We start from the raw sequence: 24,077 nt of genomic DNA on the forward strand, positions 1-24,077 counted from the left end.
TGTGGGGTTCATATCCATCCTGAGATGTGCTCTTGTTTCCTGCAGCTGTTTTGTCAGATGAAAGTGGAAAGCCATTGTTTTGGCAGTCTACAGCAATATGTTGACTACAATAAATCCCATGCAGGCCCTGAATGCATCATTTACCGTGACTACAGTGTTTCCCTCAGGGTTGTGTGAGGCGATGGTGAGATCTACGAGGAACGTTTGTTCTCTTGTAACCTGTTTTTGGGTTTGCAATTTTGTGCTCGAAACACACACACATACACAAACACACGGAGCCAGGTTGAGGTCCCTTTTGCCCCTTTTCCACCAAACCGGATCCGGTTCACGATCCCATCTTTTGCTTTTCTGGCGCTTTTCTGGTTCTAGCCTGTAGCACCCGTTGTGTTTCCACTGCTCAGAGGCCGAATGGAGCTCAAGTGGAGCTCAAGTGAAGCTCAAGTGGAGCTGCGTCATTGCGTCATCGTTTGCGTCATGACCGTTTACGTGCTCTCTTATGACTGATTTGATATTCACTGTCTGTCTGTCACACGAGCAGCTGATGCATACCCCCCCTCCCCATAAGTGAATGTGTTTCAGTCTGAATTGATGCTGGCATCTCTGCCTCTGGCATTAGACAGGTGATGTTAGCATAGCAAGTGAGGCTACTCTTACTATCTTGACTACTCTGCTTTCCTATTGTGGCACAAGCCGTTTTCTACAGGCATATTTTACCGGCGTAGTTTTCTTTATTATTTTACTTCTGATGGCAACCTGTGTAGCCCATGTACTGATTCCATCCCATAGCTGTGATAATACAACAGGAGAACGTCTGCCTGCTCTTCCCAATGATCAATAACAGTGAACGGATGGTGATTAAAGTAAGCTCAAATAAACAGCGTCACACTGAGCCTGGTTAGTGTCGCCTGACTTTATAAAGTGTGTGTTTGTAAGTGTGTGGTCGCGTTGTAGTCACTTTGCTCAGCGATAATGCTTGTTACAACTTGTACTCGCTGTACTCGCCATGAACTGTTAATGCTCAGGTTAATCTCCCCCCTCCGAAGTAAGCGTGACGTATTGGTTCGTATTGGATCTAGGATCTTGCCGGGCAGCTGAGTGGAGCCAGAAAGATCCGGTTTTTCAGCGCTTAAAGCCGGCGCCGCTGCAATGGAAACACGAAAAACCAGATTATTATTCGGCTCCGGCTCCGGGTTGGTGGAAAAACGACTTTTGTTGTCCCGTTTTAGATGAACGTGAGTGACATGAATCTGCTGTTGTCCTGAGTGGGACACTGTGAGGCTGACAGGATGAAATGTATCTGCCAAACCCATCCACTGGTCTTATTTTTTATCAGTGATTGCACTTTTAACACACACACACACACACACACACACACACACACACACACACACACACACACACACACACACACACACACACACACACACACACACACACACACACACACACACACACACACACACACACACACACACACACACACGTAGGTGCAGACAGCAGGAGACATGGGGGCAGGGAAGGTGCCTATTGTGTTTTTAATGTAGCTCTTCATCCCCTGTATTGAAACAGAAGGGGTGAGAGGTGCTCAAACAGTACGAACCAACCCCCAACAAAGACACGCACACACACTACTGTTTTTCCCAGCCTCCCTTGCCCTGCCACTGGGGGAGGAGGAGGAAGTGGATGCAGAATGGGACCACTGGTGCGGTTTGATTGCACCACGACGGTTGGGATCAGTCATAAATCATGCCTGTCCCAGCCCCTAATCATCCCCCCCCCCACACACACACACACACGCACACACACGCACACACACACACACACACACACACACACACACCCCCGTCTCACAGATATGCATCTTGTCTTTACTTCTTGGTATAAATAAAGCTTCTTGAATCTTGAATCTTGAATAACTGGCTGCTCTGGGAATAGCCTGGGAAGGTCATTACGTGCAGATGGAGGGTGAGGAGCCAGCCCCCCCCTTCCACATATGGCTCTATGAAACTATCCAGTTATGGATTTTTCTCTCAGAGAGAGAGAGCTGTGGGTTTAACTTCCCCGCTGGGAAGGGGCCGCCTGTCATAACGGAGTGTGAACTATGTGTGTGTGTGTGTGTGTGTGTGTGACACTTAACCCATCTTATCAGTGCCTGGGCAGCTGTGTACCTGACGCTATGTAATCTCATTGATTCCATTACAATGTGGAACCGGTGCTGCGTCTCCAGCTGGCTGTGCTGGTGTCAGAGACAGCAGGATGTGGAGCTAAATGTTCCACAGAGAGCTTTTCACTTAAAAATATGGACGTTTTAAAGAAACACATCACAACTTATCACGTTTATAAATAAGGTTGTATGTAGAAGTATTTTGTCATGTAACATTCTAATGCCACTCGTGGTCATGTGGGTACTGTTTGATGTCTCCTTTTTTATTTTGATTCGTAGCAATATTTGACGCTCTGAACTGTGCTGTGGTTTGAACCTGAGTTCCTGCCTCCGGGCTGGATGAAAGCAAAGTGCTGCCTGCCTCCCAAGGTCAGGTCACACAGACCTTGTTGAGATGTGAATGATGCTGTGGGTGAATTCAGAGCAGTGTGTGTGACAGACCCTTGCACTGTCTGAGCACGATGATATATTAGACTGTAAGGGTGGAGGTGTGACACTTGACTGTTGATTTCTTGACTAAGACACACACACACACACACACACACACACACACACACACACACACACACACACACACACACACAGACCCAGGTGCTGGTAGATTTTCAGCAATGGGGATGAAAACTAACCTTTTTCATATCTTTCTGTATTGCTGAGTATTGGCAGATGAAAAGAATACATTTGCTTTGTAAATCTTTAACAAACACTTACATACACTTTAGTATAAAACTGTGATATAAAAAAAGTGTGTGATAGGATACAATAATTTCACACAGATGCCTTGAAAGTTAAAGTATACATGCACATGGAATAGTGGTGAAGATGAGAATCAAAAGTCTATTCAGAATTAAATATATATTTTAACATTTAGATCATTTCCCCATAGACATAAATCATAAATAAATACAAATTCAGCATATCAGATTTCTCAGTTGTTGGATACTTTCATAGTTTCAAGTTTAGGAAACGATGAAAGGGTTTTGAAGTTGTTCTGGGGAAAGTAATTGCTTTTTCTTTTAAATCTGTACTGGCAGGTTTCTTTTTGGTTTATTTCTTAAAAATACCCTGCTACAGGTTTTCTCTACTCAGCAAAGTATGGTTAATACTAAAACAATGTGAAGGCTGCATACATTGTTCCCAACTGCAATACATAGATTGAACACCTCTGTTTTTTCAAATGAAAGCCTTCCTGTTCCTCCAACCTGTCATGTACTTAATGCCCAGCTGAAAATATCCACAATCTGTGGCTCCACCTCTACTATAACACTGCAACAACCAGCAACATCCACACAATGTCACCATGCAACAGGCCGCACACACTGACAGTATCGTGAACATTTTGACCCTCAGCTGAAACTGTTCCACTGCGGGCCTCTCACAGGAAGACCGGCATGCTCTTTTCAAACGGAGATACATTTTAAAGACCTTTTATATATTTAGACATTCCCTATTGTGTAGTGAAACCAAAATAATTGAAACTCCATTCCTTGTGGCTCACCTTTAAGGGCGTGCTGTGCCGAGCACATTTTACTGTTTACTCCCAGCAGGAGCTGAGGCTGGGGTAGGGCACCGTTCCCTGTGTGAGCGTTTAACTGAGAATGTGAAGAGATGCAGCATTATTTATGGGAAAGGAATGAAGAAAGAGCGTAGGAATTTGGGGGGGCATTCGTTCTTCTGTCCTGCCAGCACTGAGGGCCTGCAAGAGCAGCAGAGAGCAGTTTTGAGGAGTGAGGCTCCCCCTGATAGATAAAGGATAAAGTGCGGTCCATAATGAAAAGAGAACAAAGACTTGCTGATCAGGATCCCGACGCCGCTACCTACATAATAAACCCATGACTTAATATTGATTTAAAAATGATCATATTCCTTCCGCTTGGAGAAAAATAGTTCCACTGCGAACCAAAGGCTGGAACTGCTGCAACAGCAACGTATCTTAAAAGGACGCCAGCACTTCCTGTAACTGTGCAAGTCTGTTAAACAATGCCGGAGCCATGCCTAGTTCCCTTTAGTGTTTACTTCCCGTCTCATCTCCTTCTTCTGATTTCTCTGACATCTTTTAAATCACTTTCCTTCTCATGTGCTCTCAGATGACCACAGAGTCCCTCCTTAACAGCGGTCTGTTAGCAAGAATCGAAAACCTCTGGACTGTCCAAATTGACCAGTCAGAATCAAGTATTCAACTAATCCGTAATAAACAATGTTAAAGTTCGATCAGTGATTCCTTTAATGGTGTAATTGTTGGTAACACTGTACAATAACTATCATTCTTAAATGTTAAATTGATAGTAATTTACACTTTAGTTAAAAGTTATTTTCAACAACTCACTGATGATAAAGGACATTTAGTTGTCATTAGTGATGATATAACTAATATCATTACTTTTTGTAATATAAACTTTATATTTTTCATATTACAGATTGATCATAGCTTTTATAAACTCTATAAAATAAGTATTTATTTTTGAAAACCAAATGATTTTCAGAGTCTTCAGCAAAGCCAGACAGCTCCCTGACTGACTGAGGGACTGACTGACGTGTGTGTTGAAGGATTGCTGATGAAGAGGAGGCGGGACTCCTCCCTTCCTCCCCTCAGCAGTGTAATAACCGGACTGACGCTGGTGTCCTTCGGCACCTTATTGAAAACTTCCTGCTTGTAAAATAGGCAGGGTTGAGAGAAGCACCAGAACACACACACACACACACACACACACACACACACACACACACACACACACACACACACACACACACACACACACACACACACACACACACACACACACACACACACACACACACACACACTTCTCCACGACGTGCCTGTGTGTGTCTGGTCAATCGGACCAGCATGCTTTGCTCCAGCCAGCAGCAGCTTTAAGCTGGCACACTAACAAAGGGTGGCCAAAACCATGATGGCAGCCCCCTCCCTCTTCAGGGCGGTCTCCTGTGGCACAGCAGGTCTGCTCTGAGGTGAATCATGGCTTCAGACAGAGTCACTATGTTCTGCCCTGAGAGGGGGCTCGCTGCAGTTGTCATGGTGTTACAGCAGATTATGTGACACATGCTGGAAACACACACAGACACGCGTGCATTTCCCTGCACACAAACCCCCCCCCCCCCCAATCCGGGCATCTCTGGACAAAATGAACTTGCTCAGATATCTAGGAATACACACAAAGGCATATCTTCCTTCGAGGCCTTTCTGAATAATATGAACTTACTTAGATATTCAGAAATACACACACACACACACACACACACACACACACACACACACACACACACACACACACACACACACACACACACACACACACACACACACACACACACACACACACACACACACACACACACACTGTCTCCCCTCCCCCATGAATCATCCCCAAAATATTAACTACATTTGCATTATAAGCAGCTCTTAAAATCCCCCCTCCTGAGCTCCATATATGGCTGTTGGTCTAATTCTTTCCCTGAACTAGAGCTATAATGCTGGGGGGAAGTAGCAGTATGGCGATGCTCACCTCCAAGAGGAATCCTGGGTATTTAGCAAAGCCTGGTGAAGAGAGGTGCAAGCCGTGGGAGTCAACAGGAGGGTGTGTGTAGGTGCCATCAGTGTATGGTTAGTAGACTAAGTATTTTTTCATGATCAAAATGGTTTTAGGTTTCTCTGCTTATATCCCAGAAAGTATAGGACTATTGCTTGTTTATGGCTGCTAATCATAAAAAGTAGAACCATGGCCAGATGTAGTTGTCTTTCGAGGAAACACTTCCGATAGATGTTTGATAGTGTTGCATAAAGGCGGTAGTAAATATCTATCATTGTTAATTTACTGCTAAACAAATAGTGAGTTATATTTGTTTGGGCCCTCCAGCACCTCTAACTGTGTGAGCCCTTGATTTCATGTGTGTGTGTTGGCTATCTACCCATGTATCATCCCATTATCTGACGCACAGCTTTGGGAACGCCCGTGGCTATTCATGGTTTCACGGCTTGTCAAATCTGTGGAGTGGCTGGCAGTACAGATTTTTTTCATTCTTCTGCAGTTGGAGAAGCTCTTTTAGTTTTCAATGGCCGACACACTCTTCACATTGGGGTGGAAAGAGCTCCAGCAGCGGCCCTCCAACTGTTTTACGACTCCATGCTCACCTTTATATGTTGTGCAACATGCCTGGCCCCATAAGCAGCACACACCCTAATGTTTTATTAAGGCAACACTATGGAAAGGCAGCATTAGGGGCATGGGACCACAAAGAGGCTCTTTGTGTAGCCGTGTGTTTTACACACACACACACACACACACACACACACACACACACACACACACACACACACACACACACACACACACACAGAGCATACAGAGAGGAGCAGACAACACAGCAGCCACACTAACATTTACCCTTCACTCTCTGCACTGCCCTTGTTATTGCCCAGACAGCCACAGAAAGGAGCCTGTGTGTGTGTGTGTGTGTGTGTGTGTGTGTGTGTGTGTGTGCTATCCATGCTTTGCAAAATCACCTCTACAGACCTTCCTTCAAGAACAGCCTTTAAATATTATCCTCTTGTTGCCACAGCTAGCATGTAAGCAGCGGCTCAGAAAAAGAGCAGTGTTGTAAGGAGAAGAGGATTACGCTGCTTTCTGCGGAGAATGAGAGAGAGGCTGTATTTTGTGTGTGTGTGTGTGTGTGTGTGTGAGTGCTCGGAGGTGAGCAGCACGTCAGTAGCTCAGTGTTTCAGAGGACTGTTAATCCTTTAGCAGCACACTTCCTCCGGTCTCTGTTCACAACCCAACATCAGTGGTCCCAGTCTAGCTCCTTGGTGCCTGTTGTGAACAATGAAGTCACAGACTTCAGGTTCCTTGTTAGCAACTTCACTACCATGACAGCTGTCCACATGTTATTGCCAGTGAGGGCTGGTGAGGCTTACTAACCAGTGTTTGTGTTGCGTGCTCTATTCAGTGGCCTTAGTTCTTTTTTCTTTTTCTTTTTTTTTTACCGGCGCTGTAATATTTTCTAGAAAGGTCTGATAAACATTCAACTTTTCCTATACACAGTTCAAGGGTTTTCCAGTGTGTAGAGGGAACGTCCTGTAATATTTTCATTATCCCATGGAGATGGTTCAACTGCCCACTTTATATACTGCCTTCAGTGTTCCATGGCAATACTGGTCTAGTTGAAGGCAGTTTGGTGTCTTCCACTAGCATTACTTCAACGTTTAGTTCAAGAGAAATCGCCAACTGTACAAGCCATAGACTATATTGAAGTCTATGGTACAAGCGCTTTGCTTTATTTTGTGCTGTCGGGTTATTTGCTTTAATGCTGACAAGACACACACTTAACTTCATGTATATGGCTTTCAATTTGGGTTAACTTTCAATTCTCACTGGTATCGGTGTCCATGTTTTAATGTATTTTTTCAGTTTTGCTTTTATTTTACTTTCTTTTCTTTTTAAATTGTTTTATTTTAACTTATTCATATTTTTGTCAGTTTACTTCAAGGTCATTTCTTTAGGATCACTGTTGATGTTTTAGATTGTTCTCTTTTTACTTTAATGTTGTTCTTGTTATGTTTTATTCTTGTTCTGTAAAGCACTGTGCATGAGAGGTGCTATACAAATACAGTTTATTATTATGTACTGTTTTTACATTTCTTGTGTGGAGCCTTCTCCTTCGCTATGATGAACCAGCAGTGCCAACTAAACACATATGGGCTGTCTTTTTCTAAAAGCTCATTTAAAGTAAGTAATTAATTAGAATGAATTTAAAATAACACAGCGAAGTCCTCCCATTGGTGCTCAGACGGTCTTATTCTCCCACACTGCCCTGTGTCTCTAGGAGGCAGTGAGACAGGGTTACACTGTGTTGCTCTGATGACCACAGCTCTGCTCACCAGCGTCCTCCTTCATTTTTAGCTGTGAGCAGCAGCTCAACACGTTTGTGAACCACAAGGTGAACTTCTTCAACTGCTCTGTGGCTTTTGGACTGAAAATCTGAATTTGAACTGGTCATTACATTTACAATACTATTTTGTCCCCACATATGGAAACACCAGTTTGAATGAAAAGTGTTTTAGTAGCTAGCTCACAATGTTCACGTTGGGTACAACAGACCAGCTTCTTACTTTCCTATGTACAGTAATGCCCGTATGTGAATAGAGTATAGCATGTTTAAACATTTTAAACTTGTACAATTATTTTCTGCATCAAGATCAGGATTACTAATGTCTTTGGTTGACTTGTTTTTGTTCACTAAGTCTTACAAAAAACTTTCTGAACTATTTAGATTTAGTTGTAACTTTCATTTAAGTCAATATACATTTGCTCAGTTACTTTCAAACAGTTGTATTTATTGTTATGTTAAATTCTGAATATATAATTAAGACGTTTTGGAAATAAGGAGGCAGTTCAGCTCAAGGAAGTCAATCCTGATGACAGTCCTAAAATAGTTCCTCTCAGCTTCCAGACACACATGGTTACAGAGCAGTGGGAACCAGGCTTCTCAGGAGTGCGTTTGTGTTCATGTGCAGCATTGTGGTCAGCTCTTCCTTATTATCTTGGTCCAAAATGTCCACCTCTCCCCTGAGAGTGCCGGAGCCTGTCATTGCATCCATCTGTTCTCCCACTGCTGACTTCAATAATAGCTTCTGTTCGGCTGACTGGGTGGTTCAAACATCTCCTTCTCTCCATGGCTCGAGATTTTTGATGACAGGATTAACTGATAACTAAGGTTAAGCAGTAAGTTAGTCTATAGGAACTTCTTTTGGGAACCTTACGATCGCCGGTTCAAATCCAAGAACGGACCAAGTACGAGCCACATTACCAATTGATAATGTTGTCTATGTTAGAGGTCCTATCACATAATACCAGAGCCATGTTTTACTAACAGCAATTAAAAAACAAGTGTTAAAGGACCCATTAATATTCTGTTGACTCAAGAACTGATTGAATTCGTTCAGTTTTATCAGTTCAGCCATGAGCTGCTGCGATGAGCCTCTCAGTATCTCTCAGCTGTCAGCTTTGTGTGTCCTGCATCTGAAATATTAATGCCACGGTGACACACTCTATGCTGAATAATAAGAGGAGACCCCAGGTGTCTGGAGATCTATTTCAGGGTCTTTTTCCAGGGCAGTATTCAACCTGCAACAGCATTTAAAACAACAGGCTCAGTGTTATACCTATTTCATATTGTTTTGTATTCGGGAGCAAATGAAAGACCTAGCTTTTTGTCTAACTTAAAACTCCTGTCGTTGTGGCATCATTGAGAACTCACCATGATGATGAAACAACAGAATGAGTAAGAATAGTTTGACCGGAGCAGTAACGCTTTCAGAAAAGATAATCCCTGACATCCCTCCTTTTCTCTCCGTCTCAGTAAAATGATGTTGGCTGATTTTGGTGTATTTGTGGTAATATTTTTTACTTAATGTCTTGTTGAACAATCCTTGGAACTGTCTCTCTGAAAACGACTAGACTAAATAGATTATTTCCCCAGAAAACATGAGGAAATGCCACGATGCTACAGTTTCCACCTTTCACTTTCAGTCAAATTTAAATCAACATAACTGGAGGCGAGTGTTGACAGGATCTCTGCCTCATCTGATCAACTGTACAATGCTGCCAGCTTATATTGAGATGTTTGGCCCGCTGGTGGGCTCTATCATCAGGATACATCCTCTGGGAACCCTGACTGTTTATTTAAATATATGTTCAGTTTGGTTTACTGAGGATAAATGACGTCACAGGAAGCACGTGTGGTTGTGTCCCATAAACACCCCATTGGTCTGCAGTGGCCCATCTTTGCAGCTGATCTCTGAAATCTCATCATTACGTTGACCCACAGATGTTCATCAACAACAGTAGGGCAGGCTAGAAATGATTTTTTTAAGACTCTGAAACAGCCAGCTCAGTTGAAATGCAGTTTCAGTTCAGCTACACTGACAAAGAGAGCATCATTAAAATGAACTGTGTGTGTGTGGAGTGTGTGCTGACAGGCTATGGCTATCCGCACCAGCAGGGAGAGACGGGAACGTTTTGGGGATACTGTCCTCCGGTCTGTTGCTAGGAAACCTCCAACCATACTTGATTTCGCAGCTACACTACCGGTTCGATTCTGCGAGTCAGCATTGTGCTAACGGCATGAAATCCTGCAGTGCAAGGCCAAGTAGCATTAACAAGCTGTCAAGACCTGGGGGGGTGTGTGTTCCTGTCTCCTGTCTGTAGAGTCATGAATATGAAGCAGCTTCTGGCTTTATTCAGTCAATCACACAGCGCATCAAACAAAAGTCAGAGTGAGTGCGCCTCCAATTACAAGCTCTGAGCCAGGATCATCTGGAGGAGCTGGTGTGTGTGTGTGTATGTGTGTGTGTGCGTTTGCGTGTGTGTGACAGGACTGCTGATGTGGAGAGTTGTGTTATACTGAGCAACTTTTCTAACATTTAGTTGGCCCTCATTGATAATAAATAAGGTAGATGGGGAGGTAAAAAGAGTTTCATTCAAACTTTCATTAGATGTTGAACAGCTACTTCCTGTTTTTTTATTTTCCATACAATTGGGTGCATTCTCTGAGTGAAAAGCCTGTCTGGTTGCCAGTCTGCCGTGCTGCTTGCCTAAAGGCGTCAGTATGCTTCAAACAATAGTTTTCCAAATCAGTGTCATCCTTCACACAGCTTCCTCTGCCACTCCAGAGAGCGTCTGAGATCTTCTGTTGTTCCTATTTTTTTAATTAAATGGATTGAGATAACTCAGTTACACAACACAAAATCCTGGAAGAGATTTCCGGCAGGCAGCGTGATGCAGAGGTGATCAGAGTAAACTTGTACACAGGGAGATAAAACGTCTGTAATAGCGTATTGTCATCCTTCATTTCAATCAACCTTTTTAATGATTATAACACATATTTAATACAAATGTTCCCACTTTTTTCATGGTTAGATTTCAGAACATTATTATGACAGCATGGAGGGAATCGATAAACGGCAACAGACAGATATTTTCATGATGAGGTTTTGCAAAAAATGTTGTGTATTGGCTTCGAACTGTCGACTTGTCTGGGCTTGTTCTGTAGGCTGAATTGGCAGTGCCCCTTCAGCCAAAGTTCTGAAGAAGGGAGCATTTCTGCCAAAACAGTGATCAGAAGTCTGAAAGACTCTCTGATCATGACTGCTCCTCGGAGCGGAGAGGAGATGCTCTCTGAAGCTCAGTCAATTAGGCTCCTCAGAGAAACAGTGGTTGATTTAATCTGTCAACATTATTGACAGCCCTTTTTTCCCATCATTTTTATAAAAAATACAAAAAATATTAGACCTGGTGCACAATCTGTTCCTTTGATGCACGCTGAGGCTGTATAGACTTGTGGAGCCGAGGCTGCCCCTGAGTATCAGTGAGTCTGACTGACGTTGGCAGCCTGAAACACTGCTTTCAGTATTACCTTTCACATCCTGTTCATGCTTCTTGGCTCAGACACACAGTGAGGTGTATATGAATAGGATGGTGCATTAGGGACTTGGATCACATGAATAATGGACTCTTATGATGTTGTACTTTTGCTTCAATGCTTTTCATCATTACACATCAGAAGTCAGAATCTTGTCTAAGTTCCTGTTTCTCAGTCACTCATAATTCTTCTGTAGGACCGGTCTGTAAAGGCAGCGGCTGCTGGGCTGTGTAACGGAGAAATGGGAACAGGAGAAAATAGCTTTTGACCTTCCTGCTTACCTCTCTGTGAGAGGAGGTTCTGCATTCTTTCTGATAATGTGTGCATATTTCTCCCCGCCATAATCAGCATGTTAAACCCCAACATATCATTTCTATAGCACAGCGTGTGTGCACACATTGGCTCTCACATATGCTGTTCAGACCTGGTCCAGCACGTTGGTGCTCCACCGTGCCTTTTTATTGTGAGCATGATTACAGCTGATGTCAGCCTGGAGCTTCTGTCTGCTTCTAGAGCCCTCGAGGGGTGTGCATGTTTTGATCTATAGCATAAGTGTAGATATGATCCTGAGGAATATACAGTGTCTACCAGGATCATGGATTTTGAGCATGGCCATCAAAATTACATGGAAGACAAAACTATTTTTTTCAATGTATTGAACATGTTAACAAAGATTTGTTTTACAAGGTATAAATAATAACGTTTATGTTCAAAAGGGGCAAGAAGAAGCATAGAGACGTTTCTAGTCCCCCCCCCTCTAGCAAACATTGCTAATCAAAGTCATAGAGTTCAGTTCATGGTCGTGATATTTGCCTTGTTTTTAAAAAACTAAATAATAATCATCTCTTTGTACAAATTAAAGAAATTAATTATGATATTCAAATAATCTTTACAGGGAAACCCAAAAAAAATCGTCAAAGACAAAAAATTGTGATTGAAACAAAACTAGACCCAAATTGTTTGTTGTTTACTGTTGTTCTGCTCAGCGTTCTCTGATGTAGAAGACGGCTTTTCTTCCAACAATAGAAACTGAAGCAAAGGGAAAGGTGGATTAAATTGTCATTCTCAGTATTTTCTCATTTTAATGCAAAATAAACATTCCAGTATTGAGTGAAATTATAGAGAAAGCTAATGAATGCTAGCCTAGCCTTTATCTTAATAGGTGTGATAGAAAATACACACTTTAGACACTGTTATGTCATTGTGTTGATGAGTATCGTCATGTTGGCCGGCCCTACTAGTTGTCCTCTGACTCTGAGCCACTCAGACCTCAGAGCAGTTAACGACAGAGTCCAGGATTGTGTAGTGTTGAGCTGCTAATGGTAACCTGTGTGTGGGTCTGTGTGTCCCCACCCTGCTACACTGTACTAACGTGAGTGTCCCATTGGACCTCTGCCATCCACCTCTGCCCTGAACAATGGGATTTTAACACACACACACACACACACACACACACACACACACACACACACACACACACACACACACACACACACACACACACACACACACACACACACACACACACACACACACACACACTATACTTTGCCTAAGCCGTTGTCTTGTGGAGGTTACATCATACCTGTGTTCAGTACACACAACACATATTAGTTTACTGAATAGAAACAGAACTAAGTCGTGAAAACTAGTAAAGATCATCCTCGAAATAATCTAAAATAAATAATGTTTTTTATTGATCGGTTAGTTCTCCTGGTGGCGAGGACTCAGAGTGAGTTACATTACATTACTACTTATTATTTGGCTGACGCATTTATCCAACGCGACTTACAATAAGTGCAATAAACATAGAGAATTAAACTCTGAACAACAATGAACATGCAGATATATTCACTTCAAGCAAGTCCTAAGCTAACTCTATAACATGCTAAAGTTTAACTTCTTCCACAGAAATGTTTTAATGCTACAGTAGTTGTTTTTTGTCATTTATCTCCCTTCAATATAAAACAGTTTGAAAAGTTTAAAAGCAGTTCAAAATCACATTACAGTATTTTATTTGTACAAATTCAATTATTTTGATGAATGACTGCATTATTTATCCTATTCAGCCTGCGACACACACTGCTACAGACCTCTCTTTCACTTTGTGTGTGTGTGTGTGTGTGTGTGTGTGTGTGTGTGTGTGTGTGTGTGTGTGTGTGTGTGTGTGTGTGTGTGTGTGTGTGTGTGTGTGTGTGTGTGTGTGTGTGTGTGTGTGTGTGTGTGTGTGTGTGTGTGTGTGTGTGTGTGTGTGTGTGTGTGTGTGTGTGTGTGTGTGTGTGTGTGTGTGTGTGTGTGTGTGTGTGTGTGTGTGTGTGTGTGTGTGTGTGTGTGTGTGTGTGTGTGTGTGTGTGTGTGTGTGTGTGTGTGTGTGTGTGTGGCCTGCCAGCTCACTTTACACTAACATCACTCCAGAGTGTTCAGCCAGTGGCTTCCTATCACAAACAATTCACCCCTAATTATTTCCATAATTCTAACTGAACAAATTGAAGGTACTGCTGGTTTTGCTTCACATCACCCAATATACCTGCCTCCTCCATGTCTCTGAACGGTGCTGGTGTTTCCAGAGTGGTGAAGTATCATAGTGTCAGTGTGAAAGATTTGAGTTATAACTTCCCCTGAAGCTTATTGTTTCTCTGCCTGAGTGCATTGAGAAGTTATTGCTTGGCCACAGTAGATACTTTATGATGTGCGCTGCCAGGCGCACCTGTCCACAACAGAGTTACGATCCAGATAAAGTGTGCCGGCTGTAATAGCTTCCTGTCTGGCAGCTGGGACTGTTTATGATAGCCCTGATGACCCGCTACTTGCTCTCATTTATGCCCCATAACATCTAATTCCCCCACAGTGTGCCCTTCATCATGCTGACATCACTCAAATCACTATTGCAGCCCATTTGAGTTATTTCAGATTATTTTCTTTTGTTCTGTGTTTGCGTAGGTGAGTATTTTGAAAGAAAGCCCCTGACCCTAAAGGTACATCATCTTTGAACATGCCAAGTCGAACATTAAAATAGGGAAATGTGAAAACTTTAAATTAAGCGGGAATAGTCTTTTTGTGGCTGACGTCACATCTCCCTCAGCAGCCAATCCCCAGAGAGCGGCAGGGGTTGATGGGGAGGGAACAGGAGACGCATGCACACGTTGGTCAAAGCTATAGTCCAAAGCGCAGAGGTGATCCCTGAGATCCGGATATCCATCTCTTCTTGTATCCAGGCTCAACCTCTGTCACCCCAGGGTGAGTCCTTGAGCGCCATAACATTTAACAACCATGGGAACTTCCTCTACCCACCCACCTCTGCTCTGTCCACTGAGACATGTCCAGAGGGCTGTCATGAAGGACTCCATTCCTTAAAAGGACCTGATTAAGGGAACCTGAGGGACTGTAATGTTTTAATTTCTGGAAGGAAGTTTTCCGGAAGAGAGCGCAGTACGGTTGTCCCCCCCCCTCCCTCTCTCCTACTTCTCATCGTCCCGTCGCTGAGGAGGAATGTGGTCTTTTAGAGGGGCGGCGATTGTTAGGGGTCTCTCTATAAATAACTTCTTGTCAGCCAGCCAGCCGGGCGGACAAATGCAGAGATTGAGGGAACACACCAACTGACACTGTGCAGGAACACTTTCATTTAAAACACTACCTCACAATCTTCCTAAAAATACTTTTTGTGAAGCAGAACATCAGAAGGATTTACAGTCTATGTGGCAGCACTCTCTTCAGATCTCCAAACTCAGATATTTCCAAATACAAATGTAAATCTGCTGTTTTCTGATAACAGCTGGGCAGGGCCAGTGTCCAGCTGAGCAGAGGCCTTGGGCACTTTTGGACAAAACCTTCACAAGTCCAACAAAATGTGCTCTGAATTTGAATCCAGCTTTAATTGGTTTCTGGTGGTTTATTTTTCAAAGCAATGACAGCTGTGCTTCACGGGCATTGTTTTATTTAGGGCCATTCCAAACTTGGCTTATAATTCTTTAAAATGCAGAATTAAATTGAAATAATGTACAAAAACAAAAGAGACCCTATTCAGCTTTTTGGGGTGTTCCCATTCCTGTAGTGTGAGTGTTTTTGTGCATTTCTACAAAGGCTTGAATCCCTGTGCTCCTTCCAGAGGGAATTTCTCTCCCACACACTCCCCCCCCCCCCCCCCCCCCCCGCCTGAAACTCCCCCACTGGACTGCTTTGTTTACTTCAGTAACATAGTGACATCACTAACACTATGCTTCTATTATCCAGCACTCATGCACACCACGTGATAGGCTAAGGGGCGGGACATTTCCAACACATCTCTAAGTGGTTGACCAATCACAAAAGAGCCGGCCAGCTAACCAATCAGAGCAGACTGGGCTCTGGTTCCAGATGGAGGGTGAAAAGAGGTGCTGTAGCACAGGCAGTATGAGAAAAATAAAGAGCTTTTTGAACATTAAAGCACAGAGACATGTCCCAGAAGAGACAGAAAATACCTGAACATGAGCATTACGCTATCATTCAATGATACATCAGACAACAAAACCAGTTCCCAGTAGCTCTTTAAGGGTTTAAGTGCTCTATGGCAAACTTCAGGTGTGCAGTGGTATTCTTTTGGAGAGCAGCTACTTCCTCCGTGGACTCCTGCCAGGGACCCCATGGCTGTACAGTGTTCTGTGTAGAAGAGACTCATGAACAGAGATGTTAACCGGATCCAGTGACACCACCAGGCTTCAGCTGTTGGGGTTCTTCTCACCCCATTGATCCTCCTGCATTGGCCTTTGGAGGCATCTTTGCTGTGCGCCCACTACTAGGGAGTGAAGCCACAGTACTAAATTGACTCCTTTTTATAGAAAATGTGTCTAAATATGGACTGATAAATAACTTATTAAGTTCACTTTGTAACCCTTTCTAGCTTTATGCAAATCAGCTATTCTTGATGGTATGTCTTCTGAGATCTATTTTGTGAAGCATGGTTCACATCAGCAGATGCTTCTCGAACAAAAAAATAGCAAAGAAATATCTGAATGATTATTATCAAGTCATAATAGATCAACTCCCAACCCAGTTAGTTTTGTTAACGTCTATGGGTTCACATACTCGTTTCAACAATATTTTCAATATTGAAAGAGCAAAACAATAATTGGTGTGCTTTTAGTTAGCACAGATTGTTTGTTCATGACGGTAGGTGCAGATCAGACCATGTTTTGGAACAAATGAATACATAAATGTAGGTTATTCTAAAACGTTCACTTACTTTTTCTGGCCACTGTACATAAGCATGACCCGAGGGTACAGTAAACCCCCGCAGCTTCTGTGGTCCAATCACACCCCTGAGAATCCAGAGGGACAAAAGGGAACATGTGCAGAGCCCCTCCTGCTAGCTGCTGTGTGCAGTAGGGCTGTGTACCTAAATGTAACATCAGGTACCTGTACCTGTCTAGCGTGACGAATGGCCCGCTAATAGCAGGGCCAGTTATAGCCCTAGAGTGGGAGACAAGCTGCTGGCAAACTCCCTTGCTGCCAAAACTCCCCGCCTGAAAGATCTGTTGCATATTAGTTACGCTGTCCCTAGGTGTCACTTTGGTCACGTTTGGTGTCACATGAGGCCATGAAGTTAGGAGATGAAAACTAAGACATTTTAATTTGGTTCATGTTTTATCTCAGAATTCTACTACAGTCTTAGCTTAACAAAACAAAAACGTACCCTTAATGTCGATCATGGACGCAGTGATCGTTCCATACTCTTCAGTCACAAAATAACCTTATACTTGGTGTAAATTTATATCGGTACAGTACCGGTACTTCAGGATCCGGTATTTTGGACCTGTACCAAATCGATTTACAGTACAGAAGTACCAGTACGCAGCCCTAGTGTGCAGGGTTGTGTGTGTGTGTGTGTGTGTGTGTGTGTGTGTGTGTGTGTGTGTGTGTGTGTGTGTGTGTGTGTGTGTGTGTGTGTGTGTGTGTGTGTGTGTGTGTGTGTGTGTGTGTGTGTGTGTGTGTGTGTGTGTGTGTGTGTGTGTGTGTGTGTGTGTGTGTGTGTGTGTGTGTGTGTGTGTGTGTGTGTGTGTGTGTGTGTGTGTGTGTGTGTGTGTGTGTGTGTGTGTGTGTGTGTGTGTGTGTTGCTGAAGTATCCTTTTCTGCGTTGACTCCAGGCTTAGCCGAGTCCGCTGTTTATTTGTTTGAGGTGTGCAGAGGGGGGGGGGACTTCTCATTAAAGGCGTATGTGTGTGATCGTGCACGTTGGCGTGTTTATGCTCCCAATCATGTCACTAATTACAAACTTGCTTCATTTTCCCTCCCCCTCATGCTGTGAATGAGGGTGTTGAATAGGGCATTATGGGTAGTTGCTGGCATTACAGCCCCCCCCACTCCCCCCCCTCTCTCTCCTTTTCTCTGTCCCTCGCTTATTATCATTAGTCACATTCCATCAGCACTCGGGGAGCATTGAGGCTTGCGAGCACTTGTTTGTGGCCATTTCCCTTGCTGTATCCCCCCCTTCTCTCTCTCTCACCCTTGTCTCCCCCTTTCACCATTGTCTTCCTGCAGCCCTGTTTCTGTCCACCAATGTCACTTGGCCAGCTTTCCCCTTCAGAACGCCCTGTCCCCCTGCCTGCTGTTGTCGTCCTCGGTCTCCTCCAGAATACGGGAGCGTTGAATTGAGAGTGAGTGAAAGGCTGGACTCGATGGAGCGGATGATGGCTCAATTGAATGTGCCTCTCAGGAATGCTCCGTTGTGTTTGCAGTCTTTTGGTTGCGGCCCAGGCTCCAGTCCATTTGTGGTGGGCAGGGCTTGGTAGATTTTGTGGTAGAAGGAGTTTACTCTGCTTGTCCTGTCCATCCACTACAGCTTACACTACTACATGTCCTCTTTATAATGCACTAGCTAAAGTTAGGAATAAAAGGGCCTCTTTAAAACGATCTGAAGGCCACATCTTGTTCCTTGTCTGAATGGCTGCGGGGGTGAGAGATGAGAGGGGTGTTGGAACATCAAAGTTATTGTCTGAGGGTCTGAACAGAAATCCATATGCAGCCAAAACTTTGTGAGTGAGCGGTCCATTTGCTCTCCAAGCACATTGACTGCATACTGGCTAGAATAGTACTCGATCGTAGTTCCATACACTCTGTTGCCCCTCATCGATCCTATTCTCATTCTCATAATCATCTCCCAATTCTGCAAACATAGGAAGTCTTCTTCTTGCTGTGTCAGGTTGTGATATCCAGCATGCATGTATGGAATATACAGCAGGTAAAATAAGTATTGAACAGGTCACCATTTTTCTCAGTAAATATCTTTCTAAAGGTGCTATTGACCTGGCATTTTCATCAGATGTCGGTAATTTCATGTCAATAGCACCTTTAGAAATATTTTTACTGAGAAAAATGGTGACCTGTTCAATACTTATTTTACCTGCTGTACCTGTTTTGCAGACCCTCTAATGTTGCATGTCTGCCATCCATGTGCAAGTACACATCTGTCTGCATCATCACTGAAGTATAATGGCTTAAATTCTAAGTTTCTCAACAATTTGAAACTTTTCACTGTGGTTTCGGCACTGTTACTTGTAGATATCAGTTGTACTCTATATATGCTGATATTTCTTCATTAAGGTATGGTTGGCTTTTATATCAGACCAATTTGAAGGAGCTTTTGGCAAGACTTGTGTACTTAACCCTGGTGTAAACCACAACCAGCCAGAGTGTTTCAAGTACTAAAATAATTGTGCAGTCTCGGTAGGGGCTTGTTTCTTCTAGCGCTTAAAACATGAAATCCAGGAAGCCTATATTTAGTTGCTTATCAGATGGAATACATTACAGTTGTTTTAGGAATGCACACGATCTTTGTTCTATTGGTCAAACTCTGGTGTTTTGTTGGAATACCGACTATATCATACGAGCTTAGCTAACTTAATGATTCTGCAGAACATGCTGGAACACGGTGGAGTCCATTACCTAAAGGAACATTTAGATAAAGACAATTACAAGCACACATCCTCCTCTCCTCACATTAAACCCTAAATACCTTTAACCTCTCTAAAGTCACCAGAGGTGAAATGAGATTTTTAACATCAGAGAATTGAATCAGAAATCCATTCTCTTGTTCTCATATGTCTCAAAATCTGAATGAAGTTGAGCCTTATTGGATTATTCTCTGCGGGAAAGAGAAACTCTCCAACTGAGATCGGGCCAGAGCGATGGTAGTCCAGTTTACTGTAGTTTTTAGCCGTTTGATTTGCAGCTTTCAGCTAATAGCAAGTTAAGATAGATGAGCACTTGATTGGTCTGTTACTCTTGGGTGAGCAGTCCGAGAGGAGGAAGCAGGAGCAGCGCTCGGCGTTCCTCTTCTGCTCCCATAAGTCCACATGCCTGTCATTCCTGTCTCTGATCCGTGAGGCTCTGGGTTGGTGCTTTCTCAGGATTATCTGCACAGGACTGTAAAGCACATCTCTACTGAGAGTCGTCACACGCTGACTACAGAGTGCAGGACCGAGAGCTCCACCCCCTACCCCCAGTGGGTCAGAGGAGCAAGTCTTTCTTTTGGTTTGGATTTGATAAATGGAGGTTTGGTCATTGGGCACCATGGAGTGGAAAAATAAACATTTGCAAGGAAATGAAGAGTTTTATACTTAATTCCCACTGAAATATCATAGATAACGATGATCACACTTAATGAGCTCTGCTATTTTGTTTTCGTGTCCTTGCGTTTCATTGTTGGCATTGTGCCATGCCTTTACCCCCATTCCAACATACAGGAGATGCCACCAACAAAGCGAGCTAGTGTGTGTGTATGATGTGTGTGCTTATTTGTGCACACATGGTGAGGATCGGTCTGTGCACTGGGGTGAATGGTGTCTTTTTCAGTCTGTCTCCGTCTTTTCTTCCCAGCCTCCCTTTGGATAAGCCTACTGGAGATCTGCCTGAACTCGTAGGAGATAATCCTGCTTCTGTACCAGTGATGGTGTTGGGAGGCGATGTAAGAGAGGTGGATAGAAAGGGGAGGGAGATAATTGGGAAGAGGAAGATTTACTATGTGGAATGAAAACGAAAATTTAGTCTCATAACTGGCAATATTTCACAAAGAAACGGCGAGAGAGAGGTTGAAGCGCTCGAACAAGGGAACTTTTTAAGGTTCTCATGCCATCTTCCTTTACCTCACAGCAACTTGTTTATCTGGCAGCGACTCCAGGGGGTTTTGTACCCTGTATCCTAGCAATGAGGGAGGATTGAATGCTGGTTTAGAGTGTGTGTGGCACTGAAAGCACTCTTGGACTGACACTACTCGACTTGGCCTCTGTTGAGGGGCTTTTACAGGCAAAAACGGATGTAGTCAGTCACACACAGGTCTGACAGGAATATCAATGGCGACAAGCTTCCCACGACTCTTACTGGACTGCAGAGACGCAAAAAAGCCTTTGAGTGTTTGTCGCACACACTCAGGCTTGTGGTAATGTCTTTAAAGCTGAGGTTTTTCATCTCTGCACTGCTTTATATCACACCTGGGGTCTTAAGTATTGCCTGTGGGAAATATAAGATATTTTTTGTGTATGAACAAAGCTAATTGCTGCGTGGCAACTAGTGGCACTTACCAAGTGTTTCTTGAATCAAGTTTTGTCGTCAATGCTGGTGCTGTTAGTTAAAGGTTTCAGTAATTAACTACCAACTGTATTATCTTGTGTGACCCTTAATCATATGCTGGCTCTGTGTTCAAAACATGTTTACTGATATATATATATTGTCTTTCCTCTGTCTTGCAGGTTGTGTCCAAAAAGATGTGTTCAACCCAAGCTGCTGGGTGGTCAAGAGGTGACATGCCTCTGTGAGACACCACTGGAAACAAATGGTGAGGGTTCCAATGTCCCAGATGTACCTAATTATTTAGCTTGAGGTGTCCCCCAGAGGGCTTTTTTAAAAGTTGTGTCAATTGGTTTAGGCATAGTTCCAAAAAATAATGTCTTCCGATAATTTCATTAGTCATTCTTACTCTGTAAATCTGCAGAAGAACAGACAGACAGATGATAAAGGTCAAAAGTACAAGTACCCTTTTTTAGGACGTGGATCAGTTTGCTGTGCCCATTTACTGTCCTGGGCATTATAGAGACTGAATGGTACCTTTTTGTTACATGGATCATTGTTTAACTGACTATAATGTTGGGTTAAGTGAGGTAAATCGATCATTTAGGTTTTATATCTCACAGTTTAGGTTCTTAACATTCTCTATAGAAACTCCAAAGTGAGTCTGTTCTTAGTTTTTTACTTCATGCCAGATGTTATTCACCTGATAACGTCTGGTGTAATCCACCCACCTCTGTCTCACCTAGGTTGACTGTATTTTTTGACTTCTATGTTGTTGACCTCTAAGCTCACAGGAACCTTAACCACGCATTACTGTAATGAGAAATGATGTCTTTCATGCTGCCAATTACACCGTACTTGTCTGGTGTTTCCTTCCTGCTTACCAATGAACCTCAAACAGGTCACGTAAAGCGGTAGATTATGATTGGTTGACTCCAGCGTGTCATCTACCATGTCTCTCAGAGTTCATGACTCTTTAATTGCCTAATGAGGCATTGACAAAATGGCCCCATCAGGGGGGGTTTGATGCCAGCATTAGCTAACTACTTATAGGAACACAGCATGAAGGACAAAAAGGATAAAAAACAATTTGCTGTTGTGGAGCGGCGTGAAGTGGCCTAGTACCGGTCCACGGCTCTGGCAAAAAACAGAAATAGAAATTAATAATAATTCAACAAGAGATCTGTTTCGGGAGCTAAATGTATGATTGTATTGGGATCTGTAGCATCGCTTTTGGGGGTCTATGACCTTTTGAGAACCCTATTTTGTAGTGAATAGCGACATCTCTTTGACACCCTGTCCTCTCTTCTGTCCCCTAGCTCTGCTGCCATGCCTCCTGGGATGAGGCGTCGTCCGGTGTTAGCAGTCCAAACACTGCTGACTTTCCTGCTGCTATCAGCCGGCTGGCCCTTCACCTCATTAGCTAGAGGTGTTGTTGAAGCATCAGACTCTTCCCCCTCCAGTCTTTACCCCACCTTTATCAGGAATGACACTCTGTTCGAGCATTTGGCCCTGCATCCCGATCCCATTGTGGGTCGGGTCTACATCGGGGCCCGGGATCACCTGTTCCAGTTGGATCGGTTCCTGCATCCTGAACTTCAGGATGACACGGGACCGGTCATAGACAGCCGGGACTGCTTACCTCCTGTAACCGACAGCAACTGCCCTCAAGCTAAGCTAACCAGCAACCACAACAAGCTCCTGCTTGTCGACCCGTACTCCATGGAGCTGATCACCTGCGGGAGCGTCAACCAAGGGATCTGCCAGAAACGTAGTCTGGACTCTGTGAATTTGGTTCTTTTCTCTACAGAGAGACCAGTAGATACTCAATACGTAGCAGCTAACCACCCAAACGTCAGTACTGTGGGACTTGTGGTTCGCTCTCATCCTGACAGGCAGCCCCTGCTGTTTGTGGGGCGGGGTTACACTAGCAGCCACCCACCCATTTCCACACGAAACCTTGCCCAGGGTTCAGTTTTCTCTTACGAGGAGACCGCTAAGTTGGCCGTGGCTGGCCGTCTCTCAGAATACGACCATCATTTCGTAGCATCCTTTGCCCACCGTCAGCATGTGTACTTCCTCTTCTACAGACGGGACCTAAAGTCACAGTCCCGCGAGTACCGCACCTACGTCTCCCGGGTCTGTTTGGATGACCAGTCCTATTACTCATACGTGGAAGTTCCCTTGACGTGCCGTTCCAGGGCAGGGAAAGTTTACAACCTCCTGCAAGCTGTCCAGCTCGGGATCACCCAGGACGGTGTGGACAGACAGGGGTCAGAAGTTCTTCTTGGCGTCTTCTCCACTCGCTCGGCTTCATCTAGTCGACCAAGTGAGGACTCGGCCCTCTGCATGTTTAACCTGGAAGATGTGGACCTCAGGATTAACTCCACCAGAGACTTATGCTACACACAGATGGGTAAAGAATCGGGCCTGGAGGCAGCCTACATCGAGTATGAAGTCAAGTCCAACTGTGCCAACCTGCCAGAGGTGAGTCTGGAGGGAATGTGCCATTCAGTTGTTAGAAAATCTGATTTGTTTATTAGTCCAGCAGGGGGGAAATGTACAGCGATACAGCAAAAGTGACATAGCAGGTAAAAAAGGCAGATAATAATAAAGTAGTTAACACGTGAAGTATAGATAAAAAGCATACATTAGTAATAAAATAAAAACAAGACAAATAAGTTCTCACCCATGACAAAAAATGAGTGACAGCATTTAAATAGCTGAGTTAAAAAAATTACGGTTTTGAGATATTTATGTTTGCACATAAAAATGATTATTGCATAGTAGAATTTCCAATACAAGTGTTTATATTGCACAATATAGACTGTACATTTTTCTATTTAGTGAGAACAAATGAGCCCTAATACAGACTTACTTTGAATCAACTGGAACACAACCCATGTAGCCTGAACCTATAGACTTGGTTATGACTTCCGGA

At 43.6% G+C, this 24,077-nt stretch overlaps 1 protein-coding gene across 2 annotated transcripts in view; it reads left to right on the top strand.

The window, feature by feature from the left end:
* Positions 1–24,077, top strand: part of plxnb1b (plexin b1b) — a 98,408-nt gene that overhangs the window by 34,400 nt on the left and 39,931 nt on the right. The window contains exons 1-3 of one of the 2 annotated variants that reach the window (XM_063911203.1): positions 20,576–20,692; positions 21,319–21,404; positions 22,456–23,623. In XM_063911203.1, coding sequence (XP_063767273.1) covers positions 22,466–23,623 — 1,158 coding nt within the window. In that variant the 5' untranslated portion in view covers positions 20,576–20,692; positions 21,319–21,404; positions 22,456–22,465. Of the gene's footprint in view, positions 1–20,575; positions 20,693–21,318; positions 21,405–22,455; positions 23,624–24,077 lie in introns of those variants that run through there. The other variant, XM_063911202.1, reaches the window with a different exon arrangement.

This window comes from Eleginops maclovinus, chromosome 20 (genome assembly GCF_036324505.1).
Source record: "Eleginops maclovinus isolate JMC-PN-2008 ecotype Puerto Natales chromosome 20, JC_Emac_rtc_rv5, whole genome shotgun sequence".
Lineage (NCBI taxonomy): Eukaryota > Metazoa > Chordata > Actinopteri > Perciformes > Eleginopidae > Eleginops > Eleginops maclovinus.